This window comes from Cherax quadricarinatus, chromosome 17 (genome assembly GCF_038502225.1).
Source record: "Cherax quadricarinatus isolate ZL_2023a chromosome 17, ASM3850222v1, whole genome shotgun sequence".
Classification (NCBI taxonomy): domain Eukaryota; kingdom Metazoa; phylum Arthropoda; class Malacostraca; order Decapoda; family Parastacidae; genus Cherax; species Cherax quadricarinatus.
The window spans coordinates 20,716,115-20,734,029 of NC_091308.1; the positions used below are offsets into that span (position 1 = coordinate 20,716,115).

Below are 17,915 nucleotides of genomic sequence, written 5' to 3' on the forward strand. Positions count from 1 at the left end.
TCGAAAAATTAATTTAACACGGTTCGCGGAGGGGAAAAAATTTTGAGCGCGTGGTCACCTGCGGTGCGTTACGCCATTGAGTCAATGGGGGAGACCTACCACCATCCCCCCTGCCACCCTCAGCCACCTTACCAACCTTCAGTTCGGTTCATACACGTGTAGGATGACGATACACTGGAACCTCACTGTGTTTATTTACATACATTGTATATATTTTCATTGCCATTTGCTAAATCTGCCATGCAATCATGGCACCCAGTAAGCATACAAGTGTTGCTGAAAGTGACAAGGAAACGTTTTTATATCCATGGGGAAGTGGAATAAAAATCTTCCCTCCGTGAGCCATGAGTGTTGTAAAAGTCAACTAAAATGAAGGGAACAATGGGCTAGTAACCACTTTTCCTGTAATAATTACTAAAAAGAATAAGAAGAAGAAAATTGTCAAAGTGGGAAGTCTGAATGTGTGTGGATGTTGTGCAAATGATAAGAAAGAGATGATTGTGGATGTTATGAATGAGAAGAAGCTGGATGTCCTGGCTTTAAGTGAAACAAAGCTGAATGGGGTGGGAGAGTTTCAGTGGAGAGGAATAAATGGGATTAGGTCAGGGGTTTCAAATAGAGTTAGAGCTAAAGAAGGAGTAGCAATAATGTTGAAGGATAAGTTTTTTTTTTTTTTTCAACAAGTCGGTCGTCTCCCACCGAGGTAGGGTGACCCAAAAAAGAAAGAAAATCCCCCAAAAGAAAATACTTTCATCATCATTCAACACTTTCACCACACTCACACATTATCACTGCTTTTGCAGAGGTGCTCAGAATACAACAGTTTAGAAGCATATACATATAAAGATACACAACATATCCCTCCAAACTGCCAATATCCCATATAAATGTATTAATTCAAGGATTATGTGGAGTAAAATAAAGCTTGGATGTGAAAAGTGGGTTATAGTAAGCATATATGCACCTGGAGAAGAGAGAAGTGTAGAGGAGGGAGAGAGATTTTGGGAAATGTTGAGTGAATGCGAGGGGAGTTTTGAACCAAGTGTGAGAGTAATGGTGGTTGGGGATTTCAGTGCTAAAGTGGGCAAAAATTTGGAGGGAGTAGTAGGTAAATTTGGGGTGCCAGGGGTAAATGAAAATGGGGAGCCTTTAATTGAGCTATGTGTACAAAGAGGTTTGGTAATAAGTAATACATATTTTATGAAGAGGATAAATAAATATACAAGGTATGATATAGCACGTAATGAAAGTAGTGTGTTAGATTATGTATTGGTGGATAAAAGGTTGATGGGTAGGCTCCAGGATGTACACGTTTATAGAGGGGCAACTGATATATCGGATCATTATTTAGTTGTAGCTACAGTTAGAGTAAGAGGTAGATAGGAAAAGAGGAAAATGGCAACAACAAGCAGGAGGGAGGTGAAAGTGTATAAATTAAGGGAGAAGGAAGTTCGGGTGAGATATAAGCAACTATTGGCAGAAAGGTGGGCTGGTACAAGTATGAGTGGTGGGGGGTTGAAGAGGGTTGGAATATTTTTAAAAATGCAGTATTAGAATGTGAGGCAGAAGTTTTTGGTTATAGGAGGGTGGGTGAAGGAGGAAAGAGGAGTGATTGGTGGAATGATGAAGCAAAGGGTGTAATAAAAGAGAAAAAGTTAGCTTATGAGAGGTTTTTACAAAGCAGAAGTATTATAAGAAGAGCAGAGTATGTGGAGAGTAAAAGAAAGGTGAAGAGAGTGGTGAGAGTGCAAAAGGAGAGCAGATGATAGAGTGGGAGAGGCACTGTCAAGAAATTTTAATGAAAATAAGAAAAAATTTTGGAGTTAAACAAGTTAAGAAAGCCTAGAGAACGAATGGATTTGTCAGTTAAAAATAGAGTAGGGGAGTTAGTAGATGGGGAGATGGAGGTTTTGGGTAGATGGCGAGAATATTTTGAGGAACTTTTAAATGTCGACAAAGAAAGGGAAGCAGTAATTTCATGCACTGACCAGGGAGGTATACCATCTTTTAGGAGTGAAGAAGAACAGGATGTGAGTGTGGGGGAGGTGCGTGAGGCATTACGTAGAATGAAAGGGGGTAAAGCAGCTGGAACTGACGGGATCATGACAGAAATGTTAAAAGCAGTGGGGGATATAGTGTTGGAGTGGTTGGTATTTTTGTTTAATAAATGTATGAAAGAGGGGAAGGTACCTAGGGATTGGCGGAGAGCATGTATAGTCCCTTTATATAAAGGGAAGGGGGACAAAAGAGATTGTAAAAATTATAGAGGAATAAGTTTACTGAGTATACCAGGAAAAGTGTACGGTAGGATTATAATTGAAAGAATTAGAGGTAAGACAGAATGTAGGATTGCGGATGAGCAAGGAGGATTCAGAGTGGGTAGGGAATGTGTAGATCAAGTGTTTACATTGAAGCATATATGTGAACATTACTTAGATAAAGGTAGAGAAGCTTTTATTGCATTTATGGATTTAGAAAAGGCATATGATAGAGTGGATAGGGGAGCAATGTGGCAGATGTTCCAAGTATATGGAATAAGTGGTAAGTTGCTAAATGCTGTAAAGAGTTTTCATGAGGATAGTGAGGCACAGGTTAGAGTGTGTAGAAGAGAGGAAGACTACTTCCCAGTAAAAGTAGGTCTTAGACAGGGATGTGTAATGTCACCATGGTTGTTTAATATATTTATAGATGGGGTTGTAAAAGAAGTAAATGCTAGGGTGTTCAGGAGAGGGGTGGGATTAAATTATAGGGAATCAAATACAAAATGGGAATTGACACAGTTGCTTTTTGCTGATGATACTGTGCTCATGGGAGATTCTAAAGAAAAATTGCAAAGGTTAGTGGACGAGTTTGGGAGTGTGTGTAAAGGTAGAAAGTTGAAAGTGAACATAGAAAAGAGTAAGGTGACGAGGGTATCAAATGATTTAGATAAAGAAAAATTGGATATCAAATTGGGGAGGAGTATGGAAGAAGTGAATGTTTTCAGATACTTGGGAGTTGACGTGTCGACAGATGGATTTATGAAGGATGAGGTTAATCATAGAACTGTTGAGGGAAAAAAGGCGAGTGGTGCGTTGAGGTATATGTGGAGACAAAAAAGTTATCTATGGAGGCAAAGAAGGGAATGTATGAAAGTATAGTAGTACCAACACTCTTGTATGGGTGTGAAGCTTGGATTGTGAATGCAGCAGTGAGGAGGCAGTTGGTGGCAGTGGAGATGTCCTGTCTAAGGGCAATGTGTGGTGTAAATATTATGCAGAAAATTCGGAGTGTGGAAATTAGGAGAAGGTGTGGAGTTAATAAAAGTATTAGTCAGAGGGCTGAAGAGGGGTTGTTGAGGTGGTTTGGTCATTTAGAGAGAATGGATCAAAGTAGAATGGCATGGAGAGCGTATTAATCTGTAGAGGAAGGAAGGCAGGGTAGGGGTCTTCCTCGAAAAGGTTGGAAGGAAGGGGTAAGGGGGGTTTTGTGGGCGAGGGGCTTGGACTTCCAGCAGGCGTGCATGAGCGTGTTTGATAGGAGTGAATGGAGACAAATGGTATTTGGGACCTGATGATTTGTTGGAGTGTGAGCAGGGTAATATTTAGTGAAGGGATTCAGGGAAACCAGTTATTTTTATATAGCCAGACTTGAGTCCTGGAAATGGGAAGTACAGTGCCTGCACTCTAAAGAAGGGGTTCGGGATATTAGCGGTTTGGAGGGATATGTTGTGTATCTTTATATGTATATGCTTCTAAACTGTTGTGTTCTGAGCACCTCTGAAAAAAAAGTGATTATGTGTGAGTGAGGTGAAAGTGTTGAATGATGATGAAAGTATTTTCTTTTTGGGGATTTTCTTTATTTTTGGGTCACCATGCCTCGGTGGGAGATGGTCAACTTGTTAAAAAAAAAAAAAAAAAAAAGTGGCTTATGTGTGCTGGATATAGTGAGGGCCTATGGCCTTAATGAAGCATCAGTTCGTACATTTAAAAAGAAAGAGGCGAATATACGAGCTTGACTGACTTGCTGAATGACCTAACTGACTTCCTGACTTGACTGAATGATTTATTGACTTGACTGAAAACTTACTGACTTGGCTGAATGACTTACTGACTTGACTGAATGACTTACCGATTTTATTGAATGACTTACTGTCAGCATAGTTGCAGATCCCCTGTATATGTTGTGTAGCATAGCTGAGTATCATAGTACCATCCATACATATTATATAGACAACCCCTTGCTAGGCTTAGCAGCTAACATGTGACGTCACACAGTGCTGCTTGTGAGCGGGAGTCACCCTGTCCCTCTCTCAGTTCACGGACAGACCTACAGGCTACAACAGGCTAGGCTGGGCTCCCCTCACAACTCTGCTAATATAAGTGTATACAACCCAACAAGTGTGTTTATCTCCAACCATCATATCTCCACGGAACCCTCCCAACAAATAGTGGCAACGGTGGTCGAGTAAATCTGATATTTACGCAGACGTATGGAGATTAACTTCTACCAGCCAACGGACATCGTGTGTTGACCGCATGGCGGCCTAAACAGCCAACTACCCCGACCAAGCACACCAGCCCCTCTGCACGACTTCCTGGTCAGTCTTTGTGTCTTAGTGTCTTATCTGCTTATCTGCATTACTTCCAAGGGGTTGACCTGGGTTTGCAAATTAAGCCAAGCCAGTCTGTGGGGGGAGCCAAGCTCTAAGCCACTCAGCCTGCTCCAGTCCTAGCCTTGCCTGCTAAGCCAGCTTCCCACCCTGCTATGCTCATCATTACAAGTTCTCAAGCCAGCCTGTGTGAAGGGTTTAAGCCTTCAGCTAACCCAGGTGATTAACCCCAGTACTCAGGCAAGCCATGTGAGTTCCAGCCTTCACCATCGCTTGTGCTTCCAGTTCCAAGCCATCCTGAGTGCTTACACCATCCCTGTGGTGTTGTGGTGTGTTTTAAGCCAGCCTGGCTTAGAATATTCTCGCGCCTAGTGTGGGTGCACGCCAGACTGCATGGGTTACGCCGCTCATCGTCGGCCTAAGCCACTCATGCAGTGACTCAGTGTGCTGCCTCACTCACCCATACCTATTTAGCATAATAGTTATGCTAATGATATACTTGTATGTGATTACCAACTCTAATATGACGATCGGTACTGGAAATCTTCCTGAAGAGTAACCACCTTGTTAGAAGGAAGCTATTTATACAGTACAATAAAATGTTTTTAAGCAGATAATGACAATATTACCTAAGTGCTAGTAGGTTGGTCGACAGCAACCACCTGGGGAGGCATTACTGTCCTGCCAAGTGAGTGTAAAATGGAACCCTGTAATTGGTTTACATGATGGTAGGATTGCTGGTGTCTTTTTTTCTATCTCATAAACATGCAAGGTTTCAGGTACGTCTTGCTACTACTACTTACACTTAGGTCACACTACACATACATGTACAAGCATATATATACATACCCCTCTAGGTTTTCTGCTGTTTTCTTTCTAGTTCTTGTTCTTGTTTATTTCCTCTTATTTCCATGGGGAAGTGGCACAGAATTCTTACTCCTTAGGCGACTAAAATGCCGGGAGCAAGGACCTAGTAACCCCTTCTCCTGTATACATTACTAAATTTAAGAAGAGAAACTTTTGTTTTTCTTTTAAGCACCCTGCCTCAGTGGGATATGGCCAGCTTGATGAAAACAAAAAATGGCAGTATTAATATTATTATTACAGTACAGTATTATAATCCATGTTATTAATATTGATGGCTACCTGCATCAGTGAAAAATACATACCTTAGGATAAACACAGTACCAATAATAATAATAATAGTAGATCAAGGTAAAATTTAAGTAGTAAGGTCAAATTATACACTTGTGAAATCTTGATTTGTCTGAATGAAAGGAAAAATACTGTTTGCTTATAAATTCTTACCCCTTGAGGGTCCAGATCCCCAATATGAAAAGTGTCCATCAGGTTCAAGAATTTTCATAAATTTTTTTTATTTTGTCTTATGAAAAGATAGAGAATCTTTTTCTGAAGGAAATAAAACAAAAAGTACAAAATTTGATGAAATTACACTTTCACGAATTTTTCTGTGTCAGCGATATGTACACATCAGTGATTTTTCCCACTTTGACTTCTATTTTAGGCCAATTATATTGTTCCATTTGACCAAATTCTTAGCTATTTCACTAGTATGCCTTCCATTTTATCAAGTGAGTACAAGAAACCACCCAATCAACTATTTCAACTGCCCAATAAAGTGATAAGAAATTGCTAATTTGGCCAATTTCACACTAATTTCAAAATATTCCATTTCCAAAATAAGGTCCAGAATAAACAATGCAAGGCATTCCTAGCACTAAAATAACATTTCCTCTGTTCATTAGTTATGTTTCCAGGTTTTACACATGAATTTCGTTTTGAGTTTTTATTCACAGAAATTTTTTAGTCACACTGTTATGCAATATTGCAATAATTGTATAACTAATATCAGTGAATTCATGAATGCACATTAGGCCCACCAGTTGACATGTATTGGATGCGTGATGTGATTTGTTTACTCTTGAAAATCAGCAAAAACTGAACACTTCCTCTACTTTGAGCTCAATTTCAAGCTATTTTCATTCCTAAAACCAATCAAAATCATCTCTATTTCCATAATATGTCTTCCATGCTATCAAATGAGACTAAAACTGCAAATACAACCATAAAAACCATATGAAAATACATCACAAGGTTGCTGTTCTAATACAAAAACATGGGCATAGTTTTTTTTTCATTATGCAGTATGTGCTGTAGGATTCTTTTTATATGGTGCACACTCACCACACAGACCCATTCTCTCATATCTATGCCCAAATGTACCACTCACAGCTTATCTGAGTGAACTGAGCTCATGATGTAGTACCACGGCACTCACCCTGGCTTCAAAGCTGTAGAACTACAGAACAGACCCTCAAGGGGTTAAACATAAGCTGAAATAGATGTAAAATCTCCATCAGGCAATCTAGGACTAGACTGTGAACCTCTAATGCAAAAATTGCATATCATACACTCTCAGCCACTATACAAGTGGAAGAATAAGTAACTTTTATACCCATCACCCAAGAACACTCAGACCAGAACAAGTTATTTCATGGGCACAACATAATGGACAAAACATCTTGACATTAAATTTAAATCTTGCATTTGAATAATTGCTCTTGTAATTTTAATTTGAAATCTTACTTTTCTGATTTAAAAAAAGAAAATTTGTATATTTATGATAAAATCTGATTAATCTTAAACCATTTAAGATTTATACATACAAAAAAAATTAAATTAGCTTTTACTGACTTATACTAAATGTTAATATAATTATGAAATTTCTTCATGAACTACTTCTTAGTATAAAACAATAATACTAGACCTCACCTGTTATCTGTTTTTCTTACAAGGAGACAGTCATTTTCAAAGCCACCACGTTCATTCTGCATGCCAGTATGAATTACTCCACCAACTGGCATGTTGACATCATTACTACAAAGTTTCTGCATATATTCCACCACTTGATTCCCTGCGGACTGATCATAAAGAATTATCAACAACTAATTTCCAGCTGCATCAACTTAAAGCGTGCTACTGTGCTAACGTTATAATAAATTGATGTCTATAACAAGGGAGCAAGGGGCTAGTAACCCCTTCTCCTGTATAAATTACTAAATTTAAAAAGAGAAACTTTTGTTTTTCTTTTTGGACCACCCTGCCTCGGTGGGATATGGCCGGTTTGTTGAAAAAAAGAAAGTCTATAACAATTACACTGAATACATTACTGCTGCCACATACATGACTGCTGCCAGGTACATACGAATAATACACAATGAGTAGCTTGAATCTAGTTTACAATAACAGTTCATATTTATATGATGAGTAACACATGAATTTTATTAACGGGGTGAAAGTAAAGGAAAATGTAGAAGGATAAAGTGTGGTTGAGGGAGGGGGGCAGTGTGGTTGTAGGGAAAGGGGGTATAGTATGGTTTGTGAGAGGAGGGGAAGTGCAGCTGTGAGGGGGAGGGGATAAAGTGTGTGATGGGGCAAGGAAGATAAAAAGTGTGGCAGTGAAATGTGGGAAGACAGATGTTAGGATATGATCATGGAGTCCCCAAAAAAAGCAGGGGGGGGGGAAGGATAGAATAAACATTATTAAAAACATTATATCTATGTACTACTATTTATTTATTTATTTTTTATTTGGACATGATACATAGTTGTACAAAGAAATATAGTGATTGGGTGTACGTGCCAAAAGCCCCTTGTATGCAGAGCATTATGGGCAGGCTTAAAAGCAACTTAAGATTAACTAAGCAATGATATATTCAGTGGGAAAAATTATAGTTAACAAATTACAACAGTTGACCCCCGGTTATCGGCTGGTTTGGTTATTGGCCGGTTTTTCGGCGCCCGGTTATCGGCCGTTCGCTCGGTTATCAGCTGTTTGGGATGCGTCCATCCGCTGGCTGGGGCTTTGCCTCTCAGTGGCTGAGGAAGCTTCTGCTTATACATCCAAACATTTGGCTTATTTCCCACTGTAGTTTGTGTTATTTTTGCAGTGCAACTGTGAAATAAGTAACCATAGCTCCAAAGAAAGTTCCTGTGGTAAAGAAAGTGAGAAACACCATGGAATTTAAGCATGAAGCGATAGAAAAGTTTGAAAGTGGTATGAAGGTGGTGGAACTTGCTGGATGTACAGCAAGAATAAATCAACAATTACATCCATCCTGGCAAAGAAAGAACAAATCGAAGATGCTAATGTTGAAAGAGGAGTAACTTGTCTAACTAAACAAAGGCCACCAATAATGGAAGAGATAGAAAAGTTATTATTATTGTGGATTAAGGAAAAAGAATTAGCAGGAGACAGTGTTGTGGAGTCTATTGTTTGTGAGAAGGCAAGGCAGTTGCACGAGGATCTTGCAAAGAAAATGTCTGGAATAAGTGCTATAGTTTGTGAATTTAGGGCCAGCAAAGGATGGTTTGATAGATTAAAGAAGTGTAATGGCATACACAGTGTTGTAAGGCATGGTGAGGCTGCAAGTTCTGACATGTGCGGCTGAAAAGCGTGCTCACAAATTCCAGGATTATGTAAAGGCTGAAGGATTTGAACCCCAACAAGTGTTCAATTGTGATGAAAAAGGCCTGTTTTAGAAGAAAATGCCAAACAGGACCTACATTACCCAGGAGGAAAAGGCACTGCCAGGACACAAGCCTATGAAAGACAGGCTTACTCTTCTGTTGTGTGGTAATGCTAGTGGGGATTTCAAAGTGAAGCCTTTACTTGTGTATCACTCAGAAAATCCCAGAGTGTTCAAGAAAAACAATGTCATGAAGAATAGATTGTGTGTGATGTGGAAAGCTAATCATAAGGCATGAGTCACAAGGCAAATTTGTGTGCTTGGCCCAAGTGTGAAAAAATACCTCCTGGAAAAGAAATTGCTACTCAAGTGCCTCCTGTTACTGGACAATGCTCCTGCACATCCTCCAGACTTGCAAGACCAAGTGTTTAGGGACTTCAGTTTCATCACAGTGAAGTTCTTGCCTCCTAACACCACTCCTCTCCTCCAGCCCATGGACCAGCAGGTCATCTCTAACCTCAAAAAACTACACAAAAGCAATGTTTCAAAAGTGCTTTGAAGTGACATCGGACACTCAGTTGACCCTAAGACAGTTCTGGAGGAATCACTTCACTATCCTCCATTGCATAAGCCTTATAGGTAAGGCTTGGGAGGGAGCAACTTCCAGGACTTTGAACTCTGCTTGGAGAAAACTGTGGTGAGATTGTGTCCAAGAGAGGGATTCTGAAGGGTTTGAGGCTGACCTTGACCCTGCTGACCATGTGGACTCTGTTGTGGCACTGGCAGAGTCCCTGGGGTTGGAGGTGAGTGGCGAGGATGTGGAAGAGTTGGTGGAGGACCACAGGGAAGAGCTAACCACTGAAGAGCTGCAAGAGCTTCATCTCGAACAGCAACAGACAGCAGCTGAGGAACTTGCTTCAGAGGAGGAGGAAGAGGGAGTGAAGGAGGTGCCTTCTTCAGATATTAAAGAGGTGTGTGCAATGTGGACTAGAGTGCAAGCTTTTGTAGAGAAACACCACCCTGACAAAGCTGAAACACGCCATATCTGCAACATGTTTAGTGACAAAACTCTGTCCCACTTCAGGGAAATCTTAAAGAGATGCCAGAAACACAGCACTCTGGGCAGTTATTTTGTGAAACAGGGGTCCAGTGACTCTCAAGCTGGTCCTAGTGGCATTAAAAGACAGAGATGGGAAGTAACCCCAGAGAAGGTTTTGCCATCTAAAGTCTTTATGGAGGGAGATTCCCCTTCTAAACACTAACTCCTCCCTCTTTCCTCCTTCCCATCTTCCTGAAGCCAGCATTAGCCTTCAATAAAGGTATGTAATACTTACATAATTGTTAAAATTTTTTTTTTTTTTGTGAATATTTTTGTTTGGAATGGATTAATTGTATTTCCATTAATTCTTATGGGAAATATTAATTCAGTTTTCGGTCATTTCGGTTATCGGCCGACCTTCTGGAACGAATTACGGCTGATAACCGGGGGTCCACTGTACAAATGAGTATTTCAAATAAGAAGCATTATAGTAACAAATTTGTAGCATAACAATGTATAATATAATTCGATCAAATTGAATAAAATCAATGATTTTTAGTGCAGAAACAGGTCATATGATCATTAGATGAGTTACTGTGCATTCAAGAGAATGGAGTATTCTATTAGGTAATGTAATTAAAACAAACATAATTTGATAGGGTCACAGGTTATACATTTATGTGATACAGTTCTTCAGTATTTATTTAGTTGTGGGTGAGTAAGTGGTTTTTAAGAAGAGTCTTGAATTGATAAACAGTGTTTCTTTTATATTCACAGGCAATGAATTCCAGATTTTTGGGCCTTTTATGTGCACTGAGTTTTTATATAGTGTGAGATGGACACAGGGAACATCAAAGAGTGATCTGTGCCTTGTGTTATGGTCATGTGTTCTGCTGAGGTTGGTAAGGAGAAGTTTAAGGGAAGGGTTTGTATCCAAGTTTAGTGTTCTATACATGTAGTAGGCACAATAATAAGTATGGATGTTTTGTATGGTGAGTAAGTTTAGAGTTTTGAATATTGGTGGAGTATGCTGCCTGGAGTGGGAATTTGTTATTGTTCTGACTGCAGCCTTTTGTTGGGTAATTAACCCGTAAACGGTCCAAACGTATATATATGTTTTTTCAACATTTGAAAGTAAGTAAAAAAAGTAGATCTTTTTTTTGTTTTTCTACATTTGAAAATGTGTAAAAAACTTTGATCTACTTTTTTTTTGTTATATTTTAAAATATGTAAAAAACTTAGATCTACTTTTGTAGCACTACACATGTGAACATAGATCTGCTTGGACCGTTTACGGGTTAATGATCTAGGATGATTTATTGATGTTGAGCCAAAAGCACAAATTCCCTAGATGAGATAGGGGTAAATGAGTGAGTGATATAGGGCCAGGAGGGCTGATTGTGGAACATAGTACTGTATCTTCAATAGTATGCCTACGGTCTTGGAGATTTTCCTGGAAATTTGTTGTACATGTGTTAGAAATTTGAGTCTGTTATCAAAGTGGATTCCTAAGAATTTTCCCTCTGTGAGCTTTGTGATAGGTGATCCATTTATCATTATGTTAAGAGGAACATCTGTAGTTTTGTTCCCAAACTGAATGAAGTAGGTTTTGTCAATATTGAGAGTAAGTTTGTTAATCATCATCCAGGTAGATATTTTCTGCAATTCAGTATTTGCAATATTGGCTAGTATGACTGGGCTTGGGTGAGAGAAGACATATGTTGTGTCATCTGCAAATAGTGTGGGTTTGAGTAGCTGTGATGCATTTGGTAGGTCATTTATGTAAATGAGAAAGAGAAGATGGCCAAGGACACTTCCCTGTAGGACACCAACTGTAATTGGTTGTGTGGAAGAGTTTGCTCCATTTGTGTACACATATTGGCTTCTGTTGCTGAGGTATGACTTTAGGTAGTTGAGGGAGTGCCCTCTTATACCATAGTGCGATAATTTTATGTGCAGCAAATCATGGTCAACTGTATCAAAAGCTTTACATAAATCAATGAAGATCCCCAATGGGACTTCTTTTTTCTCGTGTGCAGTGTATATTTGTCCTAGTCAGAATGATAAATTCCCACGACAGGCAGCATACTCCACCAATATTCAAAACTCTAAACTTACTCACCGTACAAAACATCCATACTTGTTATTATACCTACTACGTACATAGAACACTTAACTTGGATATAAATCCTCCCCTCAAACTTCTCCTTACCAACCTCAACAGAACACATGACCATAACATAAGGCATAGATCACTCTTTGACGTTCCTTGTGTCCATCTCATACTATGTAAAAACGCAATTCACATAAAAGGCCCAAAAATCTGGAATTCATTACCTGTGAATATAAAAGAAACACTGTCTGCTTATCAATTCAAGACTCTTCTTAAAAACCACTAACTCACCCACAACTAAATAAATACTGATTAACTGTATCTCATAAATGTATAACCTGTGACCCTATCAAACTATGTTTTTTTTTTTTTTGTAATTACATAACCTAATAGAATACTCCATTCTCTTGAATGCTCAGTGACTCATCAAATGTGTTACAAATCCGTACAACAATAAAGCCTCTTATTTCAAATACTCATTTGTACTTCATGTTGTAATTTGTTTACTGCATTTTTACCACTGAATATATCATTGCTTAGTTAATCTTAAGTTAATTTTAAGCCTGCCCACAATGTTCTGCATACAAGGGGCTTTTGGCATGTACACTCAACCACTGTATTTCTTTTGTATAACTATGTATCTGTTTTTTTTTTTTCAACAAGTCGGCCGTCTCCCACCGAGGCAGGGTGACCCAAAATGGAAAGAAAATCCCCAAAAAGAAAATACTTTCATCATCATTCAACACTTTCACCTCACTCACACATAATCACTGTTTTTGCAGAGGTGCTCAGAACACAACAGTTTAGAAGTATATATGTATAAAAATACACAATATATCCCTCCAAACTGCCAATATCCCAAACCCCTCCTTTAGAGTGCAGGCATTGTACTTCCCATTTCCAGGACTCAAGTACGGTTATGTAAAATAACCGGTTTCCCTGAATCCCTTCACTAAATATTACCCTGCTCACACTCCAACAGCTCATCAGGTCCCAAATACCATTTGTCTCCATTCACTCCATCTAACACGCTTACGCACGCTTGCTGGAAGTCCAAACCCCTCGCCCACAACACTTCCTTTACCCCCTCCCTCCAACCTTTTTGAGGACGACCCCTACCCCGCTTTCCTTCCCCTACAGATTTATATGCTCTCCATGTCATTCTACTTTGATCCATTCTCTCTAAATGACCAAACCACCTCAACAAACCCTCTTCAGCCGTCTGACTAATACTTTTATTAACTCCACACCTTCTCCGAATTTCCACACTCCAAATTTTCTGCATAATATTTACACTACGCATTGCCCTTAGACAGGACATCTCCACTGCCTCCAACCGCCTCCTCGCTGCTGCATTTACAACCCAAGCTTCACACCCATATAGGAGTGTTGGTACTACTATACTTTCATACATTCCCTTCTTTGCCTCCATAGATAACATTTTTTGCCTCCACATTTACCTTAATGCACCACTCACCTTTTTTCCTTCATCAATTCTATGATTAACCTCATCCTTCATAAATCCATCCGCTGACACGTCAACTCCCAAATATCTGAAAACATTCACTTCTTCCATACTCCAAATAAAAATAAATAAATAAATAGCATGTGTATAATAGCATCATTCGTATTTTTATTAGGCCTGAACCCAAACTGACAGGGGTTGAGTATGTTGTGGGAGATGAGGTAAGAATAGATTCGCTTATGAATTAATTTTTCAAAGATTTTAGAGAGAATGGGTAAGTTGGATATTGGCCTATAGTTATTCAAGTCTGCTTGATCTCATTTGTTATATAATGTTAAAGAAAAGATTAGTCAGTATATAAGAGTCATTGAGCAGCAGAAAAAATAAAGCACAATCCCAGTCAAAATATAGGTTAGTGAACAAATTGATTCCAAAATAAAGTGATTGGAAATTGTTAATTTGGCCAATTTAACACAAAGTTCAAAATATTCCAATTTCAAAATAGGGTCCAGAATAAACAATGTAGGCATTCCTGGCACTAAACTAACATTTCCTCTGTTCATTAGTTATGTTTTGAGGCTTTATAAATAAATTTCATTTTGATTTTTTATTCACATAATGAATTTTTATTCACACCTAAAAATAGAAGATTTACTGTTATGCAATACTGTAATAATTGTATAAATATCATCACCATATTTGTGAATGTATATTAGACCCACCAGCTGGCGTGTATTAGACGTGTGAGGTCGTTTGTTTACTCTTGAATATCGGCCAAAATTTAACATTTCCGCTACTTTGAGCTCAGTTTCAAGCCATTTCCAGTGCTAAAACCAATCAAAATCATCTCTATTTCTGTAATATGTCTTCCATTCTATCAAATGAGACCAAGAAATCGCAAATACAACTATAAATAACATACGAAAAAACACTGCAAAGTTGCTGTTTTAATCGAAAAATCATGATTTCAGTTTTTTCTCTCATTATACACAGTGTGCTGCAGGATCTGTTTTATGTGGTGCACACATACCACATAGATGTATTCTCTCATATCTAGGCCCAAATGTACCACTCACAGTTTATCAGAGTGAGCTGAGCTCATGGTGTAGATCTACGGTTTGGACACTCACCGTAAAGCCGTAGATCTACGGGACGGACCCTGAAAGGGTTAATATTTTGTCTGTTTGTGGGAATGTGTGGATATTGTATTATACATCTCTAAGTCTGACTCAGAGCCCCATAAAAGAGTATGGTAACTTGAGTTTCATAGCTTCGATCACATCTGTGATTTTCTCTATTCTCTGAATAAGAGACGTATTCTTTTCTACTGTGCAACACCTCATGAAGCACAAGAAGTAAATCAAATAAGAGAAAAATCTTATTACAGGAAAAATAGATAAACTGTACTGTCCTTGCCATTTTACCTGACCCCACCCACTAAAAAACAATAAAAAAAAATTAGAGAGAATGCCAGCTTGTTAAAACTATTATTTACCCAGACAATATGGGGCTTTTATCATTTTGCTGTCACAACAACTCAAGAGCACACTGCATGCAATATTATTATTTAAACCAGTGCTTTCTCAGTGCACAAGCCACACATAAACAACACACAAAGTCTACAAGAATGCATAATAAACAACAGACTGAAAAGTAACACAAGCAATGCACAAACAGCAGACTGGAAAGTACCACAAGCAATGCACAAACAGTAGACTGGAAAGTAACACAAGCAATGCACAAACAGTAGCACACAAAAGCAGCACACAAGGCAATTCACAAAGAAAGGTACACACAAGAAAGCAACACATGAACAACATATACAAGTGTGTTGTTTGGATGTTATAAAATCCAAACAACACACTTCACAGCAAGAAACAAAAACATATAAGAAAGCAACAATCTAACAACATATGAAATGGCACCACACAAACTGCACATAAGATAGTAACACACAAACAACACATAAGGCAGCAACACAAAAAAAAAACAGTGCATCTAATATAAAATTTACCTTTGTTTCATCTGCATCAAACTGCTTATATTTATCTAATCCTGCAGACTTGAAAGAGAAGACATCATTTATAACAAAAATGCATTATACAAAAATTCATTATACAAAACAGAAAACATTCTCTAAAATAGACCCCCAAAAAGCAGATATCAGGTAAAACAGACAAAAATGTGGCCAAACAAAGGCTCAGCATGTACATACAATGGGATGTCCTATTAAGGTAGTGATGAAGCGAAAAAAATCTGTAATATCAAGTAAGTGGCCAGTTTAGTTGTAAGCTTGGTAAAATGTACCAACTCTGCTTAATCATAAGTTTATACCATCAAGGCTTAATCCAGGACCTGTCCATTTTTACTGTGGTGGTAGAGACAAGCCTCTCATGTCCAACTGGAAATTATGTTGACAAAGTCAAAATAATTGTTTACAATTAGTGCAGACAGGGAAAGACAGGGCAGGTAGGGTAAGGAAATGAAAGGAAAGAAGGGAAGAAGTCAGGGAGCCAGCCAGCCAGCCAGTGAGGGAGCCAGCCAGCCAGGGAGCCAGCCAGCCAGGAAGCCAGCCAATCAGAGAGCCAGACAGCCAGAGAGTTAGCCAGCTAAGGAGCCAGTCAGCCAAGGTTGGTATTATAATTATTACAGTATTATTACTGGGTTATTATAGATTAAATTTCTCTCTGCATGTACAGAGTTTTTTTTACACTGATAAATACTGACAGATGCTTGAGGGAAATGAAGGATTGCCAGAGGATGAGTTTCAATTTCCAATTTCATGTACAGTATTGCATTAGGGTTATGGACAACTGACTGTAATTGGCATTAAGACTGCCATCAACCTAGAATAAAATAGCATAAACACTAATACAAATGAAAATGATGATTAAAATATGCTCAGAGAAACAGAGCATTATCATCATTATCATACATTTGAGATATACCACTTCTTGTAAACGATCATTTTGTCTCTGGCTACATTATTTCCAGTTGGACACATGAGGCTTGTCTCTGCCAAACTCTACCACCACTCATGACTTCTTTCCTGCATCCATTATCATCTAGCAGTACCATCACTCACCACCTCCAGCTCCACCACCTCCAGCTCCACCACCACCATCACTCCCCCACTATCTACCAGCATCACCTGCCACCACCAGGATTACCCACCATCTGCATCCACCAATGGACTGGACAACCATTCAATATAGCAGATTAGGTCAATCTTATGGCTATTTTAATCAGACATCCCATTAAACATACAAGTTAAGCCTTTGTTCAGTCAGATTTTTCTCTGATTTAACGATTATCCACTTTATGGAGGGACCATTTACTTTTACTGCATGTATACTTTTTTATAATTTGGTTTTTAAAAGCATGCTCTTTACAAGCTTGATGAGATGATCAGAATACTAAGCTAATAAAATGTGCAAATCAGTGTCTTCCTCAACACCAATATTACCTAACACAGTACAATATTTATATTCCCCAAAACTCTGAAATGTGATAAAACAAAAGAACACTGCAGTTTTTATTTTATTTTACCCTAACAGTTTACACAAAAAAAAACACATATTCACTATCACTCCCTGGAATGCAGGCAATTTTTTTTTTTTCAACAAGTCGGTCGTCTCCCACAGAGGCAGGGTGACCCAAAAAGAAAGAAAACCCCAAAGAGAAAATACTTTCATCATCATTCAACACTTTCACCTCACTCATACATAGTCACTGTTTTTGCAGAGGCACTCAGATACAACAGTCTAGAAACATATATAAAGATATATAACATATGCCCCCAAACTGCCAATATCTCAAACCCCTCCTTTAACCCTTTCAGGGTTTCCTGTGTACTAGTACGTTTTACGCACCAGGGTTATTGACGTACTAGTATGCGTAAATTCTAGTGCCTTCAAATCTAGCGAGAGAAAGCTGGTAGGCCTACATATGAGAGAATGGGTCTATATGGTCAGTGTGCACAGTATAAAAAAAAACCTGCAGCGCACAGTGCATAATGAGAAAAAAAACTTTGACCGTGTTTTTGGTTTAAAACAACAACTTTGCACTGTATTTTCGTATGGTATTTATGGTTGTATCTAGTTTTCCTGGTCTCATTTTATAGAATGGAAGACATATTACAGAAATTGAGATGATTTTGATTGGTTTCACAATGAAAAGTACCTTGAAATTGAGCCCAAATTAGCAGAAATGTTCGA

At 38.6% G+C, this 17,915-nt stretch overlaps 1 protein-coding gene across 3 annotated transcripts in view; it reads right to left on the reverse strand.

Annotated features, from left to right (window-relative positions):
- Window positions 1-17,915, reverse strand: part of LOC128686334 (pyruvate dehydrogenase phosphatase regulatory subunit, mitochondrial-like) — a 191,793-nt gene that overhangs the window by 24,487 nt on the left and 149,391 nt on the right. For 2 of the 3 annotated variants that reach the window (XM_070085839.1, XM_070085838.1), the window contains exons 14-15: window positions 15,713-15,760; window positions 7,385-7,533 (exon numbers count right to left, since the gene is read on the reverse strand). In XM_070085839.1, coding sequence (XP_069941940.1) covers window positions 7,385-7,533; window positions 15,713-15,760 — 197 coding nt within the window. The remainder of the gene's footprint in view (window positions 1-7,384; window positions 7,534-15,712; window positions 15,761-17,915) is intronic. The other variant, XM_070085840.1, reaches the window with a different exon arrangement.